The sequence below is a fragment of the Amphiprion ocellaris genome, chromosome 20 (assembly GCF_022539595.1).
Source record: "Amphiprion ocellaris isolate individual 3 ecotype Okinawa chromosome 20, ASM2253959v1, whole genome shotgun sequence".
Classification (NCBI taxonomy): Eukaryota; Metazoa; Chordata; class Actinopteri; family Pomacentridae; genus Amphiprion; species Amphiprion ocellaris.
This window is the reverse complement of record NC_072785.1, coordinates 9418462-9441467: the sequence shown is the minus strand read 5'-3', so window position 1 is coordinate 9441467 and position 23006 is coordinate 9418462. Positions and strand designations below refer to the sequence as shown.

Here is a 23006-nt window from a genome sequence, read left to right as displayed (position 1 = left end):
CCAGCCAGACTGCCAACTGCTTATGCATGTAAGGAGTTCATGATGTGGTATTTGTGATATTTCACCCGGGGCTGTTGGTGTAACACAGATCTGTCGTTCTATTATTATCATGGGCAGAGCAGCCTGACAGGGAAGGAAACGAGTCCAGCAGGTAAAGTGATAAATACCAAAGCATGAATGCAGAATAACAAAAAGGATTCTGCTCCTCCGCCTGTATATGACACCCACTTTTCCCTCCCCGCTTTACTCTAAGAGTCACTTTCATGTGACGATGCAGTTTCTCCATCAGTTCTGAGATTCCTCACTTAATTCTGACTCTGTCATCAGGAACGACAGAGAAACTCAAGCTTTACTTCCCCTTCTTCAAGCTTCAGCTCATAGCTCCTTTCCACTTCTGTCTTCAATTTTACTCAAGCTCCTATTCCGCTCCTCTTTGTGGTTTCTTTCAACACTTCCCACTATAATGTATGTCTGTGTTTTTTCTTTTCTTTAACCAGAAACTACGATTTCAACATCCTGTGTATCTACTATCTGAGTCACTGTCTAAGAAAAGACACACAACACTAAAAAAAAAAAAAGTCCAGGCAGATATACAAACATTTATTCCTCCTCAAAAAAAAAGGAACATTTTGTGAAACATGGTGGATTTTTCTCACTGTATCAGGGTATATCAAAACTATCAATGCAGTAAAATCTGAAAAATACCAATTTTTAACAATCAGGAACCTAAAAATAAAAACTTTTCAGTTCTGATACAGCAGTGGTGCTTTATGTGGTGCAACAAACCAGTGAGCACGAAAACTTAGCTTCCTTTACCAGTGAACACCAACGCCAAGTGGACATCAAATAAACCAAAAAAAAAAGAGCAGTTTTACACATATAACATAGCATTTCTGTACAACAAGAGGCTGTGAGGTAAAAAAAAGTCGGGAAATGTGATGAAGTCAAAGCAATGTGATCTGATAATATACTGAATAAATATCCTCTATATGTCTTTGAAATAAAAGTCTTTGATCGGTAATAGTCACTATCATTGTACTTTTTTTTTTTTTTTTTACAATTTTCCACACTTTTCACACAATTCATGGGCATTTTTGAAGTGAAATTTCCATTTCCACGTGTACATTCCCAGTCTCTTCTCAGTGTGTTCCTGTGTTGCATCATCACAAAGAATCTAAGATGAAAAAAAAAAATCTAATTCGCTAAAATACACCTAAACCCTGACATTCCTCACAAAAACTACAATACTCCTTAAAAAATATATAGATTCAGGCTTACATTGTGTAATGACACTGCATCTTATTACTATACTGTAGCAGATAGCTTATTGATACAAAACTGAAGCTTCAAGATCAAGAAAATATGGTACATGATTGGAATATTTTGTTTCTGCCTCTCTAAAACCTGCTTTTTACCACTCTGTAAACATGAAAAAGTTAAATACATCAACTTATATGGAAGACACAGCAGAGAAAACCTCCATGTAGTGGTCTAGTTTCGTTATCCAGAGGTGAGAACACAAGCAAACTAGACTCCTTAATGTAACTACAAGATACACAAAATAGCTTAAAAACTCGCAGTCCTTTGTGTATTTCCTCTGGACGGAGCTCCGTTTGTAGTTTCTACAGTTGGAAAACAAGTACTCCTAAAGGAAAACCTGTTAGCCCTCATGTACTGGAAGCTGAAGGGGACGGAGGTGGAGAGATTCACATTTGATCCTTTCACCAGAAAATGGCGGGGAAGAGTAACAGAAGCTAAAGAAGCTGTGATTTGGGTGGTGGTCCTTGTAGAATTCTTGGATTTTAACACCAGATGTGCACAAACTGTGGAGACCAAGGTGACTGCTAAACCCCATCTGTCTCAACTGTGAGCTGATATTCTAATATTTAGATTTTCTAGAGTAGAAAACTTTAATCGATACCAAAAATTTCCTTGGCTTTACAGCTAAGAAGAAGGGATTTCCGTGGCTACTCATAACCTTATTTCAGTTGGCTGAAAAATGCATAAAAGTGTCCAGTTGTGCTTTCGGATTTATACTCTCCAAAACCACTAATAACTAATCAGTGATCAAGACATTGTTTTGCTTCCAGGGAAAATGTAGTTTTTATTTCAAACGGGTATTTTCAGAAGGCAAGCAGAGTTTTTTTTTTAGTGCCTTGCTTGTCTAATTCAGTATAACTGAGGTTTTGTAAGTCATGTTGAAATGCTGTTTTGAAACATTTTAATGTATTAAAGTTCATCTGTGAATGTTAGGAGGTATGATTATGGCAGGAATGGCATTTACAGATCATTGTATACTAATTTCCCTTCAAATTTCTTTATAATTCAGTGCTTTAGGGAAACAGAAACTGTTCTGAATTACACTTATGAGCAACTCATTCAGGAAATTCCAGTGTCTTTTTTTCTTCTAAATTACATAACAACATGCACAAAACTTATCAGGAAATATTTTGGAAATTACTATTAATATTTAGAATATTTGTAATTATTTGGAAAACTAAATATTGTTGGATTAAAATATGCTTTCATAATGGGAAAAAATAGAGATATTATATACTCTGAATTTATATTTTTTAACCAGGAAATGATCAATAACATGGACTATGAGAATTCATACCACCTACACAGGAGCAGTTTTTCAGTTGGTCACTGTACTACATGCGTTGCCACATTTGTCCCTGACTAATTTCAGATGTGGCTTGAATGACTGCATTTATCCAGACGTGCTGACAACTAAACTCATACTGGATCACAAATATGATCCAGTTACAAAAAACCCCAAAACAAAACACATTAGCACCCCCTGTGACGTGGCCCTGTGTGACAGAAGTTGAGGTTGTACTTGAGGTATGCAGCATTTCCCTGCTGATCCAATGCTGTTCATGCTGCAGCTCCCAGAGGGCTGCTGCATGGATGTGTTGCCCACACAGGGGCTCCATCAGTGGGCTCAGCTTATGGGTCAGTTCCCTGGATGAATAAGTCTGGGTAAATCTGTGACATGTGCAGTAATGTGAGCGTATGTGTAATTGTGCTGTATCCTAATACCTGAATTTAGTCTGGAGCCAAAGGGGAATGTGCTGGATGGCGTTTACATGGGTGTGTTTACCGTGCAGCAGAGGTCAGACCTGGGTGCTGTAGGGGCGAGGCGGGGGAGGAAACATGTCCGAGGGGTTGTAGTAACTCAGAGGTGAGGAGCCCTGCGGCGTGACGGACAGGGGAAGGGAGACGGACGGGTTCTCGTAGTAGGTGTGGAAGCCCAGGCGCTCCCCTCCGTTACGCATGTCGTCGGTGAGTCCGGAGCGGACGGGATAAGGGGAACAGCTGGGGCAGTGGTTGTGGTGGGAACCCGAATCCAGCTGATCCAGAGAGACGGGGGTGATGGCGGCGCCGTCCATGGCCAGGGCATTGCAGGCGTTGCAGGGGAAGTGGGAGAGAGGGTCTGGTCCCACCACGGAGCCCACGTCCACCTCAGAGTCATTTTTCTTACAGCAGTAATACTATGGAAGGTTGACAAAGAAAACACCAGAGGGGGGATAGACAGAGCATTAGAGCTGAAGTGGTTTGGGTAATTACTGTCTTGTAAAGCATACTGTACTGTGAACCTCGACGATATTGAAGGAGTGGCTTGACACTGTGGGAATTGGGCTTATTTGTTTTGTTGCCAGGAGCTAGATGAGAAGATTGATACCATTCTTATGCTGGTGTGTTAAAGAGACAGTCCACATTAGGACCTGGAAGCTGAGAAGAGGTCTGTGCATTGGTTTGGAAGATACGTCTGCTGGATCACTGATCTCCCCTAATTTCAAGTCTGCTGTACTACTTAATGTGGTACTTTCACAGTACAACACTAATGTACATGGTGTGGAAAAAACACGGTCTCACCACTAGCTGAACCAGCTTATTCAAGGAATATGGTTATACTTTAATATAGCTGCAGGCAGAAGGAGATTAACCTTAAAGAACAGAGCCAGACTAATACATTATTCAGCCAATATTGACTTTTTACAGAAATATCAATATCAGTTATTTGTTGTCCACTGTTTTGCCAATGTGAAAATTTTAGTTTTTACAAAATATAATGCAAAAAAGATGCTTGGGTTCATTTGAAATTGTCATCATGACATAGTTTTTCCAGCAGAGCAAGCTCCGACTCCACTGTTTACAATCCTTCATGGTTTGTTGTTAAATTTGTGAAATACACTGCTGGAGGAAAGTTGATACACAATGACTCCATCTTTTTTTCCTTTTCAAACACAACTCTAAATTGTATCTACTGCATACCGGTATATATCAAAATATCAGGCAATATGTTGATTTTTTTTTTTGTTACACCCAAAAATTGCACCGGCTATAAACATCCAGTGTGGGTCAAGCTCTACCAAATAACAAGCCTCTCTCTAAAATTGTCTATAAATGGCTCCAAAGCTCACTAATTAACATTTTAATTTAGTTTTTTTAGTCAATACAGAACAGTAGTGAAAAAATATAGTCATCACAGCAAGGTTGCCAAGAAACCAATAAAGATCCTGCACAAAATGAAAAGAAAAAATGTTCCATCTAAAACAACAAATTGTTTAAGCATTTGTGTGTGTGTGTGTGTGTGTGTGTGTGTGTGTGTGTGTGTGTGTGTGTGTGTGTGTGTGTGTGTGTGTGTGTGTGTGTGTGTGTGTGTGTGTGTGTAAGATTTAAAATGGGATAAAACATGTTAATTGGAGAGTTGTTGCTTTAAGGTAGAACTTGGGAGAGAGACAGATTTGTCTGTTTTCCAATGCTTAATATTAAGCTAAGCTAATCCCTTCCTGGCTCTAACTGGCACCAGGAGGACGCCTAAGTAAGTATTATAATAAGCTGAAACAATAATACAATAAAAACTGAACAAAATGAAAAAGTCTCTCTGCTTGTAATGTCAAATTAAAGCAGATAGTACAGTTGATGTATGTGTTAAAGGAAAAACACTGCAATTCAAATTAAGCACACCTCAGGAAAACCTGAAAAACCTGAAACTAAAATTCAGTTTGAAAGTAAAACTAAGAAAAAAAATCCCAAAACCACTACATCAAAAGTGAACATGCATAGTCAGATTAGGATCAGTTCAGTTTTAATAACCTTGTTTTCATCTCACTGAGTTGTAAATGTTAAAAATATATCAAACTGGTAATGCAGTTGTTCCCAATGACAACAGATTAATGACCTTTTGAGACTGTTTCCATCCTCCATGCATTTTAAAATAAAAATGAAATTGTGCAAGACATTCCAACTTTTCTTCTAAACCAATTTGTCATTATATTCACACATCGCAAAGCTCAGTTACTGTTTTTGTACGTCATCTAGAGATGCTTATAGACCTTGAAAAAAAACCCTCCTTCCTTTGAATGACTGAAAAACATGGACACATGAAGCTACCTGGAGTCTACAGTAACAGAGAACTGCTACAATGCACAGCAGTATCACTCCGGCGAGAATTCCTCCGGTTATAACAATAGTTCCCGCTGACATCCGACCAGCTCTCCATCAAACCCTTCAGAGGAGACAATAGACAGCGAGAGAGACAAAAGAAACAATGAAGAACAGGCAGCAATGGAAATTTAAACACAGAGAAGAGAGCTGGATTTCAGACGAGATGAAATTTGCTGTAGAATATTCAATATACTCACATCCAAAAAAGGTTTCTATAATGCCTGAAAAGAAAACCAATGTAGGCTGAGTTAGTACGTTCATGTACCATCGTGATGTAACTGCAACTGATGAAACATGTTGTAATTAGTTGGCTATTGTGCAGCTGTTATTAAGCAGATGGGTTGTTTCAGGTCCCACAGAGGCGTCATGGTGTCTCAGTGAGTTGTCAAACCACCACAAGCCTACAGAACAGCTTTAAAACTCCATGGCGTCTATTCTGCAAGTCTGTGAGACTCTACCGGAGAGATGAACTCCATTCATCTAAAACAAATGCTCTCATTTACTGTTTGGATGATGCGGTGGAGACATGTTGCTTCAAATTCTCTTAATTGTGTTTGGTCGGTTGAGACCCGGCAACAAGCCATAGAGTATGATTCACACAACTGTTACACTCTTCAAACCATTTAGTGAGCGCTGGTGCACTGTATGGAAACATCTGAAGATGAGATGATTCATGCTAATCTTTTTTCTGCCATCATTTAGACTGTATTTCCCAGAAAACTATACCTAATTTGGAGCTATCGGGAAGTTCTGAGTGCTACAATATCTCCCACTGGGTAAAAGCAACTGAAGAAATGACCACTACTCATGTCAGTCACAATATGACTGAACAATACAAAAAAGACAAAACAAAAAAAATACTGTGATCTTCACATGCTGATTTTCGTGTGAATTTTCCACTGAAAAAAAAATCAAAATGAATATATGAGTTTTGCTGAACCAAAATTACATTTGAGAACATGATTTATAACGTAGGGCATCTCCGTGGCACAAAAAGGCTTCATTTCTAATTCTAATTCTAATTATATATGCTGTGACATTTCTTATCCTTATCAAAAAATTGCAGCTTCTGTGATTTGGATTTCTTGGATTTTTTTCTTATATAGTGATTATATTTCAATTCATTATTCAGCCAAACCTGGCAAAATGAGTGGAAAAAACACCACACATGGCAGTTACAGCTAAATAAAATGCAATATAAACAACAATAAAATCAATCTGGCAAATTTAAAAGCAACTATACACAGTAAGTCTGTATCTAATGTAATTTTTTTTAAACAGAAGAAGCTAATTTGGTTACCATATCTGGTGTAACTACAACACTGGCCAAAAGGGGGAAATATGTGGACAATATGTGTAAAGCAAAAACTTTGTTCTTGGGGAGGATGCAATTAGCTTAGCTTAGCATAAAACTGCAAGGATGGGGAAAGCAGCTGGCCTGATCTCTCTGTTTATACCTGAAGTACAGGGTTCTGTGCAGAAACGGGTCTCCATTCAACAGCAAGGAGATATAACTCCACTAAAACCACAGAGCATACATTTTACATTTCTGTTTACAAATGAAACGAACGATATACATCCACCATCGATTCTCCTATATGCTTGGAAGGGGAGGGGTGGGTTCATTCAGTTGGTTTTCAGCCTGCTTTGAACAGCCCATTGTGTGGAACATAATGGCCACCATTATTCTGCTGTAGAGAGGAAAAACACTCTGTCTTGTTTGTACGTCCCCAAACCAATCACTGCATAGCGAAGCAAGGACGCAGCTTCGGTGTTCCCTCAAAACAGTGATGGGTGAAACTGTTGCGGTGGAACATTTGCATGCAGGAAGGGGAGAACTGTGATTGAAGTGAATAATCCTGAATCCTTGAAGGCACAGTGAGGTCTGAACTCTAATAGGGAAGATGGACACTTACATTAAAAGACAGCAGGAGATGCAGAGATGGAAGAGTGTGAGAAGAAGGGAGGAAACCATGACAGGTCTGTGGAGTGTTACTGTCAAAACCACCTCTCACTGGAGCTCCTGCAGGAGGAGAAAGAGGTTGAGAAACATATTGCACAGCTGAGTTGATAAGTAAATTCAGTGGTGATTATTCAGTTTTATTTAGCCTATAAATTCTAAGCAGTCATATGTTACTAGAACATAAAGTAAGTCAGTTATAGTCTGAATGTTTAAGAGCAACAATAACGAGGTGTGCTGAATTCCAATAAGAGCGCTTTGGGTGGGAAACAAACACTCAGGATGCAGATGAATTAGCATGCTGAATGCAGCAGCACCTACCGTGAACAGCGGCCATATGGGCAGGATGTTGTATGCATATGTGCAGTACTGTTGCAGCATACTAAATCTGATATGTACGTGCATCTCATCCCGTCATTTGGATTCAAAAGCACCTCTCAAAGTTGCAGGGAAAGCCGTCACCGTGCAAACTGGATAGTATTTGCTTGCTAAGATGCACACGCTCGAAAAATACACACAATTTAAAGCCCTTGCAAGAGATGGCAAAAACATGGTTAAGTCAAGAAAATATACAGTGTAGGGTGTTGGTTTTTCTAAATTTCTCCAGCCTTGTCTCCACTATGCAGGAAAATAATCTCAAACAAATAGCTCTGATTGGCACAGAGTCGCATATAGAGCAAATATGGTGCAAATGAAAAGAAATCAAGACATCCACACACATAATTATCTCCAGTGCACACAGCAAATGCACTATCGAGCCTCAGATAGACCATCTTACAAACATGTCTCCCTCTGACAATGAGCACTAAATTAGCTGCGTGCAAGAGATATAGACTATGTCTCTGGGTGCCTGAATTTCTTTTTACTGGCAGTCACTTGAAAATGCCAAATAAACAACCCAAAACACCTAAATTAATGCACTCAGGGAGAATGACCTATTATACGGGCATGTAAAATGCATGAATTTGACATTAATTTAGACTAAATTTAAATGGCTGAGATATTCATTTTCAAGCACTGCCATTATAGTAATTACAACAGCAGACGATTATGTTTATCTACTGTTCAAGTTGATTAACTGAAACATCCGGATATTTCTCAGCAGAGGAACAACATTTAATCATGCCAATTAAATTGATTTAAAAAAAAATCCAGTTTGTTTCTCATTACTGGTGTTTTAATGTAATTTTCTGAAAGCTGTGCAACTCTCAAAGCTGTAATTTGTAGTGCATTTGAGTCTCATTGCCTAATCAAATGGTTTAAATGTTCTGGAATTTGATATGTTGACAAAAGTGGTAGCAAGAAGGTTCAAACAAATGCGAGTTTAGGGTTCAGTGGTTTGATCTGCTGCCTGCTTTGGAGTCGAATCCAACAAAAAGGTTGCTTTCCTGTGTCTCTTTGGCTTTTCAGTTGTCTGAATGGAAACAAAAATGCAAGGAGAGTGGAGGTAGGATCATAAATCTGATCATTTAACACTGAATGAACTGACTGTTCTAATGCACCGCAGTTGGTGTGTGTGTCGAAATGAGCATGTGAGCTTCACTTCCAGACAGCTCTGCCGGCTGCAGCATCTTCCATTGCGTCATCATACTAAATTATATACACCACGGGCCACGATAATGTCGTTAAAAGCAATGTGAAGTCTCTCATGCTCCTCGTATCGCCATCTCTTCCCTCTCCGGCTCACTATCTCATGTCTCCTCACTCCTACTTATGTTCTTTCTTTACTCTCTTCATTCACTCTTTCAACCGCATCCTCATTTTTCAACACTCTCTACTGTATACCAGTGGCACATTTATGGAAAAATAATGGCACTCTCTGATGTGAATCAGCCCAGACAAAGAAATGGAATCTTTCAAGAAACAAAAATAAGCGATTTTGACTAACATGCAGCCAAATTATGCAAGAAAGGGAGCGTTGAGGTAACGCCTCAGATTAGAGATTTTCCAACAGACTGGAGAGACAAAGACGCCAAGTGACAGAGGTTGGAAGATTCAACTCTAACGCTGTCAGAGTATCTTATCCAGCACGGTTTATGTATGACTCCCAGTGGGTTCAAAGCTGTCTGATTCAGCCGAGAAACACGCAAACACAAATCTGAAAAAGCGCACACACACACACACACGCACACACAGCGCCACACAAAAACCCTGAGAGTTAACTGTGGGCTGAAGGAAGTTAGAGGATCTACCAGAAAATCCCGTCAGTTGCTGAGTTGGACAACTGAAAGGGATGAAGTAGGATGAGAGAATCCCAGAGGAGCCAACAGGCATCTGATTTCCACAACAACAGAACCTCCTCTAAGTCATTAATCGTACCGAGTCCCAGGTGACCCGGAGACTCTAGTCGTACATCGTGTATCTGTCAAGTGAGCTTCAGTCGCAGTAAGTAAAGGATCCACTCCGTCACTGTACAAGAGAAGGGCTGAGGAAAATGTGTATCCCTGAGATTTGAGGGGATTTTGAGGTTTGCCAAAAGACGATGTGATGTGATGTGATGTGATGTGATGTGATGTGATGTGATGTGATGTGATGTGATGTGATGTGATGTGATGTGATGTGATGTGATGTGATGTGATGTGATGTGATGTGATGTGATGTGATGTGATGTGATGTGATGTGATGTGATGTGATGTGATGTGATGTGATGTGATGTGATGTGATGTGATGTGTGTGAGAAGGAGAGAGGCCTTCAGCTGTCAGCAACACTGCCACTCTTAACTGAGGACAATACTTCAATTTAGGCTGCTGTTGTATAATCACTCAATTATTTTCTTAATTAACTGATTTCTGAAGTCTAGAAATTGGTCAAACACTGACAGTAATACTGCTGAATGTCTTATTTTGCCCGACTAACAGTCCAAAAGCCAAAGAGATTTAATTTATTCACATAAAAGACTAAAAAAAAGCCCTAAAAATGCTTATTTAAGAAGCTGAAACCAGAAAAGTTCAATTTCAACACGATTGTTGAATGCCAACTGATTTCAAGCAAAAATTACAATATCATTTCCAGTCTCTCAAATTTGAGCTTTTTTCTGTGTTATTTCAAAGTCCATGAAATGTTTTTGAGCTTAGGCCGACTGACTGGACAAAACAAGCAACCTGAATGCATCACCTTCGGCCTCAGGAATTTTCCCTGGACATTTTTCACTATTTGCCTTATTTTGAAGGCAATAAGAAGGATTATCAATGGATTATTCGATTAATTCTAAAAAGCTAAAGCCTGTAGACATAAAAACACAACAAGAGAAGTTAGAACCTCCTGAAGGCATGTCCGTAATTAAGATCCAATCATGGCACAAATATCTGTTTTCTGGGAAAAGCAATGAATGAATTTACAATGAAACAGGATAAACCCCTCAGCAGCTTGAATTAGTTCACTTTTGGAGCCTTGTTTATGTTACAGCAGAAGAATTCAACAATTATTTCTTTGTGATAACTTCTAATTTAAACAAGCAAGCATTTGAAAAGTTTCCAATCTCTGAATGGCATCTTCTTCACAGGAATGCCCAGTAAAGCTTCAGAGCCATTCACGAAATTTGGTATTTCTCAGAAACAAACTTTTAACGATTAATCTTGCACCATTTATAAATGTAGAATAATTTTGATCTATCAATGAGGCTAGTGTTTCATGTGCAAGTGTTTCTATGTTACGGAACAGTGAGGACATTGTGTTGTACTGCCATACTGTGATATTTAGGGTTATGAAACAACATTATTCTTCATGTTTATCTTATTTTAAACCCTAACATCCTGCCTTAGTACACAGATAATATGTTCATTCTCTCCCTTGCTCTCTTTCCATCACATGCAAAATGCACATCAGTTGTGCAGCTGATTGTTGAAATGATTAAACTTTTGTTTAGGCCATCACAAAATCCTCTTCTTTCAACCTCCACAGAGTTCCAACTGTTAAGAGAGGTGGAGAGGTTTCACCTTCCACTTGCAGAACTATATTTAGCAGTTTTGTCATCTCTTGACAGGGTGAAAAGCAGCAGATGAGAGGCAGAAGAGAGAGGTGTCATATTTTAATTCGTTTTTCTCTGTGGGAAATGAAACGATCCTAGCAGTCAGCTAAATGCAAATGCATGAAAACACACGCAGCGCACACACACACGCTCCTCTGCCACCCAACATATCTATCCCCGATCGAACACTGAAGAGGTACAAACACTGCTTTCCTCAGAAGTTTCATGTGGGACGACGTGGCGATGGTTCGTGTTTTGAAATTAGGTACGTCTGCTCCCATGTGATGCCTGGGTGAACCGTGGAAATTAGAGAAGCTTTGAAATTAAAAATTTAATTGGAAAACCCAAAGCTGCATGTTAAAGAAATAGTTTGACATTTTGGGAAATATGCTTGTCTGAGAGATGAGAAGTGATATCAAATCTGTTAATTAAATATTAAGCCGTCAGCAGCAGCAGCATGAGTTTAGCTTTGCGCACAGACTGCAAATGGGGAAAAACCTGGTCTGACTGCATCTGAACACAGCAAAGTCTACCTACCACCACCTCTAAAACTCTCCAATTTAAACTTTTAAGCTTGTCTGATTAACCCGTAAAAACCTCAAGGCTAAAAACAACAAGTTAAAGTTTCACAGGGGGCCAATGATTTTTGGGCTGGGAGCTTGGAGCAGTGACTTCTTGGTGTATTACCATCACTGGGAGGTTTACTAGCAATCATCAGAGACTCCAGGAAGTGACTGAACCTGATAAAGAAACCGTAAAGCACAGAAACCTCCTGTGAACCTAAGATAGACTCAAGGATTGTATAAAGAACAATGATTTGCTTATCACTGTTTACAGGCTTTAAGCTAAACACCTCTTGACTCCAAATGTCCAAAAATTTTGAAAAACACCCCTGACAAGTGCCTTGTTTTGTCTAACCGGCACCCCAAAAACCAAATATATTCAAATTAATGACATGGAATTGGGGGGAAAAAACCCCAAACCAAAACAAAAAACAGCAGAAAATGTTCAAATGCTTGGAATTCTTGCTTGAAAAATGCCTTGTAATATGTATTATTTTCAGCACCTGTTCATCGGCTTGTATTGTTGCAACAACAGACTGAAGAAAACGATGGACGTTGCAACCATGAAGAAGTTTGGTTTTTGTCCATTGTCATCTTAATTTCTTGAAATCGGACATGATAAGCAAGAGATGCATCTGACTGAGAAGCCGAAGACACTATAATAGTGATTTACCAATCGCAAGGTAACCACACCCTGAAGCATATGCTACTTTATCATCTTTTTTACTTAAAATGGGACCATAGGTTTCAAAATAAACATCATTTTGTATTGAAAGAGACTTGGAACAACTGAAAGAGACCATAAACTATTCAGGAAAATGTTTACTGACGTAACGAATCACACATAGACTTCTATACAATTTGATTGTTCTGCATCAGAGAAGTCACCCCCTGCTGGATGTGAGAGATACTGCAGCTTTAAAATGCTTTCACTTTCCTTTTTCAGATCTAGAGGCTACAATACTATCCTTTACATACAGTCAGAGCTGGCAGCCCATTTGTATTCCTACTAGATTATCTTTTATTTACATATTTTCTATAATATCTCCTAAAAATCAATACACTTCAGTGCCCTTTATATTATAGAGCAGGTAAAAATAATAAAACTATGTGTGTGAGGTGCTACGTTATGTGTTCCAAACATCATTTTTAAAGCTGAAAATCATCACTCTTCATTTTAAATTCTCATTTAAGATAACACGATGACAAAAAGAAAGTTATTATGTGGATTAATTCCTGTCAAAGAGAATACACACAGAGATGATTCAACAACCAGCGATGGATGGGAAACTGAGCTCATGCAGGCAGAGCAGCAGAGGGTGCCAGTACCTGAGTGGTTGAGTGGCTCCCTTAAATCCATTCTTAAATAATGACATGAATATTTTGTTGAGGTGGCCTCCAACTTTGCGCTGGAAATCACAGCGAGTCCCTGCAATTTTAAAGCCCCGGGGCTTCAATTATTCAAGTATCATTCCTTTAACAATATTTTTCCATCACAGGGCAATTTAGCCAGATAGTAAAATCGGGACTTTTCTGCCTCGTCCGCCTCTGAAAAGCACTCATCTCGGCGTGTGAGGAGAGGAACACATCCACATCTAGGACAGAGACACCCACTACCAGAGCCGAGCAGAAGGGAACAAAGGCAGCGAGGAGGTGCAGGGGGAAAGATTTCATTTTCAAATACTCTAAACGGAATTCAGTCATCCGTTTTTTCCATATGACTGCGTACACTCAATCTGGTTTCTTTTGGTGTGGTTTCCATGTATCCCAATTACCTCAGTGTAAATTATTTTGGATCTTTTATGGTTGAATACGTGAGAACTGGAGTTGAAGTTTGGGCAGTCAAAAATAAGGAAATCCAATTGAGCTCTAGAGATCCCAGTTCAAGATATAAGAGCCGAAAACACTTTCCTTTAACACAGTTTGCCAAGAGCAAGATCCCTGTGGTGCAGAATAAAGATCAGACAACCTTGTGGCTAAAGCTATTTCTCTTTACACCTGAAACAAAGGCTGCACATGTGAAAGAGATATAGATTCCTAAAGAAGCACAGAACTTACCTGTAGCAGTCACCGTCTGGGGGATGGCATCCTGCTGCAAAACCCCTCCTAGGAAAGAAAAAAGACATCAGTTATAAGCAGGTTTTCAGGAGATGCTTGGGGCCCCAGCAGTGATGTGGTCAGCACTGCAGCTACAGTAAATGCGCCTGTTTGTCTCGAGGTGGGGGCAGAAAGTCAGCCAGATGCATCTGTCTCCATTCCCATCAGAAATCCATTCATTCATCATTCCCATGACACTCATCACTCCTGTTTCTGCTCATACATTGTCTATGTCAGTGCTCATACTGTCTCATGAAATCATGCAGGATAAAATGCATTTTCAGGGCAAAAAAAGTCTCTAAATGAAATCTTGCACATGGTTCCTCTTCTTCTTACTCCAAACCAAACGGCTCATAGTAAATTATTTTAAGAAAAGAACAGGATGGAGATTTTACGCACCTTGCCGATCCACATCTAATGCCCAAACTACTGCACATTCGATATTTTTGCAGGATAAATCACAAATCACTACTTTTCTGATACAGACACAGCTCGTGTTTTAACTGAATGTGCGGCTAGAGGTCAATTTAGCTGCTATTACATCACTGATTAGCTCCATTTTACTCAATTAAGCGGATAAATTGATGCGCAGAGGCAGTGAGAGGCGCACGGCTGATTGTCAATCCTCGATGTCTTACCTTTTGAAAATCTCTGCAACCTGTTAGAGAGACTCGATTCTTTTTTTTTTTCCTCCTCTTCTTCTTTTTGTTAGAACTGCGGTCGCTCCAGCTCCACAATACACAATGAAGTCCGGTGATCTCCTCTCCAGCACCGGTCATTAAAGGCGCCCGGAGCTCCCCCCCTCTACAGCCGGAACCGTGGCGTCATCCTCCGCCGTCGGTTATCCCCTCTGTCCCCCCGGTTCACTCGCAGCCAGGTGCCAGCAGTGAGGGCCTGCAGGGAATCTCATGGCATCCTCCTCCTCCTCTTCCTCCTACTCCTCCTCTTCCTCTGCGCAGCGCTGGATGAGACGAGGCGGCGGCGGTCCGGAGGCTGAGTGTCATCGCTCGGCTTGGATGCGTCCCCGGCGAGGCTCGCGTTAAGGGGGGGGGGGTCGGTTTGGCACCCGTCGTCACCGCCGCCAGGTCCCGGTGGGGCGGGGGGTGGTGAGAACCGCAACCTAAGGGGGGAGCAACAGTGTCAGCGGTGTGATATCACTTTGCTGGGAGGGTGGAAAGGGAAGGTGATGTTGATGGGAGAAGGGGGATGAAAGCGTAAAACTGGTCTGAGCTGTGGTGAGCACCTCTGTGGAAGTGATTTTTACAAAATTACACCCAAAACCTTGATGTCTTTCTAAACTTTGAAAAAAAAAAAGATGCCTCCCTACTTTCTCCAGCAAGTTTCACTAGGATGAGAGAGTGATGGCAACCTGTCACAACCCTGTGCACCAAAACCCCATGCAAGTTTTGGGGTATTCTGACAGGAAAACTTACCGGTTGAGGAAAAAGGCAATCTGAAGTGTCTGTGAAGATTCTCAGCCCTCCAGGTCAATTTAATTATACCAGCTTTAAAAGCAACTTCAGTAAAAAAGTAACTGAACTAGTGGTATCTTAAGTTCTCAGATGAGAGATGAAACATCTTCAAGAATCTGAAAAAGAAGACCAGTATGGCTGAAAACGGATGTAAATCATCAGTAAATGACTTAACAATTAATAAAGCTTTTTCTCACTCTATATAAACACTATATGATTGCGTGTGTTGGCTTTGGGTGTTATATTACTTAACAGATTTTACATTTTAAGCCTCATCCAAGAGGCTTTGTTAGTTCTGGGAACTGAACGGAACCAAATTGAGAGGGGAAAATCTCCTCAAAAATCCAAAATAGAAATCTAGAATCTAAAATCAGCTTCAAAATCAGACAAAATTTTTTTTATTTGAAATAATCTGTCCTAATCTTACTCCCTGCCCAGTTCCACCAACTAGTCTGATTTGAACAGCTTCATTGCAGCATTTATTCAAAGTGCTGCTCTTTTGTTTCCCCCATGAAGTTAATATTAAAGTAGCAAAGTAAACAGTACATAAAACAATGACTGTAGCAGCTGTAGTAGCAAAATGTACTAAGTGCTTCAATCCTTAAGTAAAAACAGGCTGCACATACTGAAGCAGATGCACTGAAATGTAAACACACACAACCATAAAAAAGGGTTTCAATGGTGTAAGTTATCTACTGACGCAGCCACACTTAAAGAAATGTGGGATTTGCTGGATTTACTGCTTATTCTCTTACAACAGGACACTTTTTGTCTTTAGGACCGATTCATTTAACCTCTGACCTCTTGGCTGAAGGGCTTCGTTGCATTTACATTAACAACTGCAGAATTGAGTTACTGTAAAATCCCTCATCAAAAAATCATCAAGATTTAAAAGCTACATACTTTAACTGATGAAAACTGCAAAAATCGAGACAGCGCAGAAAGCAAGAAATTTAGGAGGCGTTATGAATGATTTTTCATGTTTATCAATGGGGACCTGACACCAAAAAGCTGTTAATGTAAGTGTTTTATAATCTGTCTACACATTAATGAAGTCAAACACAGCTACAGACCTGTTTTTAAAGATGTCTTGTGAGAATACTCACACCGAGATTAATATATTGAATAAATTAGAGGAAATGATGTGAACTAAATGGTCTGCAATTAGAATAAGTTGGGGTCACTGACCTCAGGAAAAAAAAGGCAGAGAAACTCCATTTATACTGAAAAAAGAGCAATAAGTCTCAAGTGGAAACCGTTCGGTGGTGAATGAATGTTGCTGCTGTCCTTGGTGCTGACGTTTGCTGTGCAAAAAGCAAAAAGCAATAATCTCTTTACCTCCAATACATGTGACTGGAGGATTATTCCATAAATCTTTGCTACAACTATCTTCATCTCTGTAATTCCCTAAAGCAGCTGGAGCTAACCACATCAGACTGCTCCTGCAAACAAGGTCCATCTTGACCATAATACCCATATAATGAGGAGATTTAGCCGCGGCTACACTTGTTTAAGTGTAATCTTGATCCACAAAATGGCTCATCTCTTTTAGCATTTCTCTGCCTTCCTCCTGTGTGTCTCTGTGGCTAAGTTAAGCTAGCTTTGTGGCAGGGGGTTGATGAAGGGAGGCCAGTGGGGAGCTCTACGATTACTGCTGCAATTGAATAAAAGAATCGACACATTACAGCGGCTTAGATGATACACCCCAGTGCACTGATTAATTTAAAACCAGCACAGTGTTATACATGGCACATAAGAGCACACAATGTACACAAAGAACACACGTGAACTTATCCAGTGCTGCTTTTTCTTTTTTTTTTTTTTTTTTTTTTTTTAACACCATCTCCGTCTCCATTTACCTTCTCTGTGCTGCACACATGCACAGTAACATACAAGCTCTCAGCACGGCCTCGGCCTCATGACTTGAGTTCAATACAGCCTTTGCAGGGATCCTCAGATGAAATTAGAATGACAACAGGAATGACACAGAGTGTAGCATTGGAAAGTTTACACAGGGCGAGAGCATATGTGTGTGTGTGTGTGTGTGTCCAAATCTAATCTAATCTTCTCTGGTTCACAGGCAAGCTTGTCTGCATGCATTTGTGATACACTTCCTCTTTGCGTTTGTACTCGGTCTAAGAGATGGAGACAGAGAGCGAATGAGACAGAATGGCTTCTGACAGTGGAACACAGCATGAGCACGAGTCCCCGGGGCAAAGTCACAAAGCCTTTCTTAGCAGGACCACCAGTTACTGGCGACAGCACCGGCTGAGCTCATTTACTGGCAATACTACTAGTGACACAGTTACATACTCCAAAGGCTGAATCATGACTTTCTGATCTAAAGAAGGGCTGAGACGCCGCTGCTACTCTCGGCTGCACAGACAGACAACACAGAGAAGCAAACGCTCGTTTTCCTCAAAAGCACAGAAGGAAGCAGAGAATGTATGGAGGAGCTGTTCCATATCTTCTTTTATAAAGTGCACAGTTACCCAAAGCTCTATGGTTTGTTTAAAGAAAGTTTAAGGGAAGTTTATCTTCTTTCTAAGTAGCAAGCAGAGACAAAGGGATGGTAATTGTATGTTTTGCCAGACTACAGGTGAGACTCTATGGGCAGCATCCACCACTTGTGGCAGATTGAATTATCCAAACTATTTGATGATCTGTCATGAAGGTTTGCACAGATATTCATGTTCCCAAGAAGATGTATCCAGCTGGCTTTGCAAAGACAAAACCAGTCAGTCCAACATTTCAATTTGTTTTTTCTCAGTATGAGAAAACTCTCAATTATTCCAACCAACCTCAGCTGCATTTTGTCTTCAGTGCTAGCTTGAAATGGCATCACACCCAGAACAACGCAAAACCTGTCTATTCTACATCACAATTTAACACACGACAAGAGAGAAGTTTGGCAAAATAGGTGAACTGTTTCCAGATCTGATGAATCAGTCTAATCCGCTTGCAGAGTAATATTCACACGTTTTGCAGCTATAAATCCTCTTAAGTCTGCTGTAAAGGCCTTATACAGTACACCTCCACTACCCCAAAAGTCCAAAAGTGGGGTCCTTTGTAGCTCCCATGTGATCTATAGCCAGAAGGGTGTGCAAAAAACTCTAGCTGTTTCAAAATGTGATTGTGTGTGATAGCCTTATTGTGAGTTGATATTTGATGTTGTTTGGCATGGGGGTGTGCAAAATGATGCAGAAAAAAAAAACACAAAATGTCATGTCCAATAACATGCTGACATTCTAATGAGTCAGACTTCACCCACATTCTGACCCGGCCTTCATTTTGATCTCAACTACACACCTGTAGTTTGTAGCAGATGCCCAGATGTGACAGATCGTTTTAATAAGGGTGGTCAGGCTGAAACCTTTATCCACACCAGGGTGACATAGAAACTGATATCTTGTTTTCTAGTTTTTTGTTTGTTTTGTCTTGGAGCACGTGTGTGGCAAACCACAAAATTGATTTAAAAAATCCAGCATAGTTATTCAAAGTTTTGCTTTTTTCTTCCAACTGTTCACTTTATGGTTTAAATTAGATTGCGTCATTTAATCTCAAATCACCAATATTTTTAGAACAATTTGCAATTGATCATCTCTGATTTCCATGAAATATAGATATTTTATAAGGATAGCTGTGAAATTTTAGCTTGATATATTAAATGCATTCTTAATTTACTTTATTTTCAATAAATGTCTGTTGATCCACTTTTAGCACATTTTTTTTTGCACATTGAAATTTGAGGTTATGTTTGAATGACAATATCTCAGAAACTAACAAAGATAAAAGCCAGAAATTATCTTCTCATCATGTCATTGATTCAGAATAGAACAGAGAATGGGATCTTTTTTTGTTTTTAAATAATCGTAGAGAGCACTTGATATATCAGTCTGAAATTTCACAGATATCATTTTAAATATCTATAATATCTATGTAAATGCAGAAAACACAGTATCTGTAGATTTGACGTTATCAATATCCAATGCTTTTTTACAGGTCGTCTCTGTTCGTAAATCTGAAACCAAACCTTTTCCAAATAAAGAAGGTGGTCAAAGTGTCCCACTGCAAACACAACATAAATTATGGGATCTTTTATTGCCAGTGGGAGGCAATGTGTTCTGCTGCTATCCGCTGACAAGGAGAGTATAGCCACAGTAAATCTTGTTATGCTGCTAAAAACACGACCTGATTAATCGCTTAATAATCCCACTCTTTTGTATACAGTGTTGCTACAGGAGAGAACAAATGCTAAAAAATAGCAAAAAACTGAAAAAGACGAATATGTCAAGCTGCAGGCCTGGCCGCCTCACACCACATTTCAATGAGCACTAGCAACAGGCATTCATTCACAGGCCAAAAGGTCTTCCCACGCGTTTTTATCAACACCAAAATAAAGTCAAGTGATTTCAATGGCCTCTGAGTGCACCGGATTGAAACATCACTACACCGTTATGTGAAATCCTGGAGGGCCAGTGCGCCAAGTGTGAAAACAGATTTTCAAGTAGCTCAACCTTAAGGATGTTTTTGTGCTGCAGCGAACACAGCTCAGGAAAAGAACAGCAGCAATGAAGGAGGACTGAAGCTCTCCTCAAGCTAGCCTCTTTAGTATTAGTTCATATTCATAATGTGCTTCTTCCACGTTGCCCGTCGAAGCTGCAGTATCTCTGGGTTTGGTGTTTTGCAGCACAAGTAGCCTTTGCTTAATATCCTGTGTTCTCCATAGAGGAGATTATTGCAGCTGATCTACCAGGGAGGCACAGCTCGGATCACAATGAACTGAAATCTAATTAGATCTGTTTGTCATCACCAGGAATGCTCTGTGGGACTCTACAGTTCTGCATGCTGCTACCATATAAACCCAAAACTTGTCAAAACAATTCCACGTTGCATCATTAAAAGCAGCGCAGCGACACCATGTTTCCCCACAGGTAGATTTGACTTCATTTTTACTGGGTTTCCACATTACAGCCCACAGGACTGCACTCGAGTGTCATCCTGGACTAACATAATAAAAAATATACCTATAGCAGCAAAAACCTCAAGTGCCTATTATGAAGAATGCCTCATTTTACTGGATTATAATTACTGATGCATTCATGTGTCTTTTACTAGAAGCATGGAGCCACACTCTAAGAAATTTCTGTGTATTAACAGTTGTATGACTGTATATTGCAAAACAAATTTTGCACTGTGTATTTTCTTTCTCTACATTTTCCAATAGCAATACCATCAGTAGTTGGGATTGCAACTTTTTAAATTTACCAATAGGTGAACCATTAATTAACTGAAAAAAAATTATTACAAAAACAAGTCCAGGTAATAAACAGCCAGTTCTTTTTCTGTTAATTTATGGATCTATTTAAGTAACACAAAGTGTTATTTTTAAACTACAAACACCATCAATACAGAAAATCACTTTTTTTCTTTTGTCTTGTATTTCTATTTATTACCATGGACACATTGTTAACTGAGTATTTTTGTGTTTTAATAATAGGGTAAGGGGTTAGTAATTATTACTAAATTAGTAATTATTCTTTTGACTGTACTTACTGGTTATTTTATGGATATATTCAACATTTACACTTTTTATACTACAGATATGCCATAAAATGACACAAAATGTCCTGTTTTAAACCGTAAATACACCATTAATCAACAGCCATTGTATTTTTTAAATCATTCATTAACCATTAAATATTCATCTTTTTTTTAAAATGAAGCCATTATATAAATGCAGCACAGGTAAAAGTATATTTTCATATGAAAGAAATTTAAGAGGATATGAAGTAGCAGGAAATATCCAAGTACAGTATAAATACCTAGAAACTGTACTAAAGTACAAAGTCCTAAGCCCAACTATGCTACACACATATATTATTCATAGGAATAACAGATTTCAGAACTCAGCCTTCACTGTTGCTCCAGTGGTGCCTCACACTCCCCATTCTCAAGTTTTCTCAAGAAAAAATATTCCAGAACAGACCATGGTAGACCGGCCGAAGTCCTTATAGGCAAGTCTCACTGCTCAATAGTCATCTTGGTAACACTTTCTGTGCAGTTATCCTGAGTTAACAAGACCCCTGTTCCTGTACAAATGAATAGGGAGAGAGTTATAACTGCAATTTCAATAGTCATCCACACATAAAGACTGCATGTATAGAATCACCAGTCAAGTGTAATTTTAAAAAACTACACTAAGTTCAATAAGTTTGGCTCCAAATAAGGCTTAAAAAGTGTTTTTCCCTGCAGATGAAACTTCTGCTACTTCATGATGCTACAGTAGGGTCAGTGCTGCAATGTGATTGGCTGGATGTCTCCCAGTTTATCTATAACAGAGCAGGTGATTGGCTTTCATGGGGGAAAAGCAGAACAAGTGTCATAAAACTGCAATCTTTGATATTACGTAGCTGTTCCATAAATTTCTATAGATTTCAAATGTCTCCCTTATAAAATTGCCTTTATGTGCTGCTACCTACCCCAGAGTGAGTAGCTAGTACAGAATTCAGATAAATCATTCAAATCTAGCAAAAAAAGAGAAGCAATGTCGGAGTCACCAGGCAGTCAAAAACACCACAAAGGCTCCAAATGATTGACATTCCTCTGGGTGTCTGAACAGGCATCTGTTGGCCAGCGAGTTGCCATTTCAACTCAGGAGGTGACAGTCTTGCTGTGCTTGCAGCTTGTTTCCATTGACCTCAAGTGGCCAAATTGCAGGTTTAACACTGCAGCATAAAATGTATTTTAGACATGCTGACCTTTTGTGACCTCAACTCTGTCCGACACCTTTGGGGTGAACTGGAAATGTGACAGAAAACCAGCGTCAGCAGGCGATTTCACTAACGCTTTTGCAGCCAAGCTCTGAAACAAGGTGGAAAGCCTGAAAGCAGAACAGTGGAGTCTGTTAGAGCAGATAAGTTAAAGCTCAAGTTAAACAGCGCAGTGACGGTGAAACAACTGGATGTCCACACCTACTTTTAGTCATGTAGTGTATCTACTGTACTGCAGATGTATTATATGATGAGGTTTGTACATGAAGCTTATCCTGTTTATGCCAACAATCTGTTTTCTATCCATCGTACAGGTAACAGTTCTAGTTATGCGAGGCCACTGCAGACTGCAGGTGAAGACTTTGCTACAACATGAGATGCCCCTGTGGGCATATTAGTCAATTCTGTTAACACGCTCTGCTGGGCTGGGCTCCAGATTAGTTTTTAATTACATTCAATAGTGTCACCAACCACAAGCCTGACACAGTATCGCCTGCAACAACCTTTTCTTCGGGGATAAGGCAGGAAAGTCTCTGAATAATGTTTCATTTACACTTAATTTAAAGCTGTAAAAATTACACCACACTCAGTCAACAGCATACAAACACTGGTGACTTTAAAATGACCTCGTTGTTAGTTAGAGTGGATTGAAGCAATATTTGCTTGTTTTAATGTGACTGCATGTTAACAAATGTGCAGGTGAGCCATTTAAGTTG

The 23006-nt window shown here is 39.6% G+C and overlaps 1 protein-coding gene across 2 annotated transcripts; it reads right to left on the bottom strand.

The window, feature by feature from the left end:
* Positions 1–579: 579 nt before the first annotated feature.
* LOC111567730 (protein FAM163A-like) lies at positions 580–23004 on the bottom strand. 2 transcript variants are annotated; one of them, XM_023269020.3, is made up of 6 exons: positions 14684–23004; positions 14007–14054; positions 7374–7480; positions 5655–5678; positions 5404–5518; positions 580–3497 (listed from the first exon to the last, which is right to left on the bottom strand). In XM_023269020.3, the coding sequence occupies exons 5-6, from the start codon at positions 5494–5496 to the stop codon at positions 3120–3122; spliced, it is 471 nt and encodes a 156-aa protein (XP_023124788.1). In that variant the 5' UTR covers positions 5497–5518; positions 5655–5678; positions 7374–7480; positions 14007–14054; positions 14684–23004; the 3' UTR covers positions 580–3119. The 2 variants fall into 2 exon arrangements, with proteins under 2 accessions (XP_023124788.1, XP_054861897.1); XM_055005922.1 differs by lacking the exon at positions 5655–5678.
* Positions 23005–23006: the final 2 nt, after the last annotated feature.

Excerpts from the sequence above, each read along its gene's own strand:
- LOC111567730 (XM_023269020.3), bottom strand. The coding sequence starts at position 5,496 with ATGTCAGCGGGAACTATTGTTATAACCGGAGGAATTCTCGCCGGAGTG. Across the intron at positions 3,498-5,403 it reads TCTGTTACTGTAGACTCCAG|TATTACTGCTGTAAGAAAAA; the intron begins GTAGCTTCATGT and ends AACCTTCCATAG.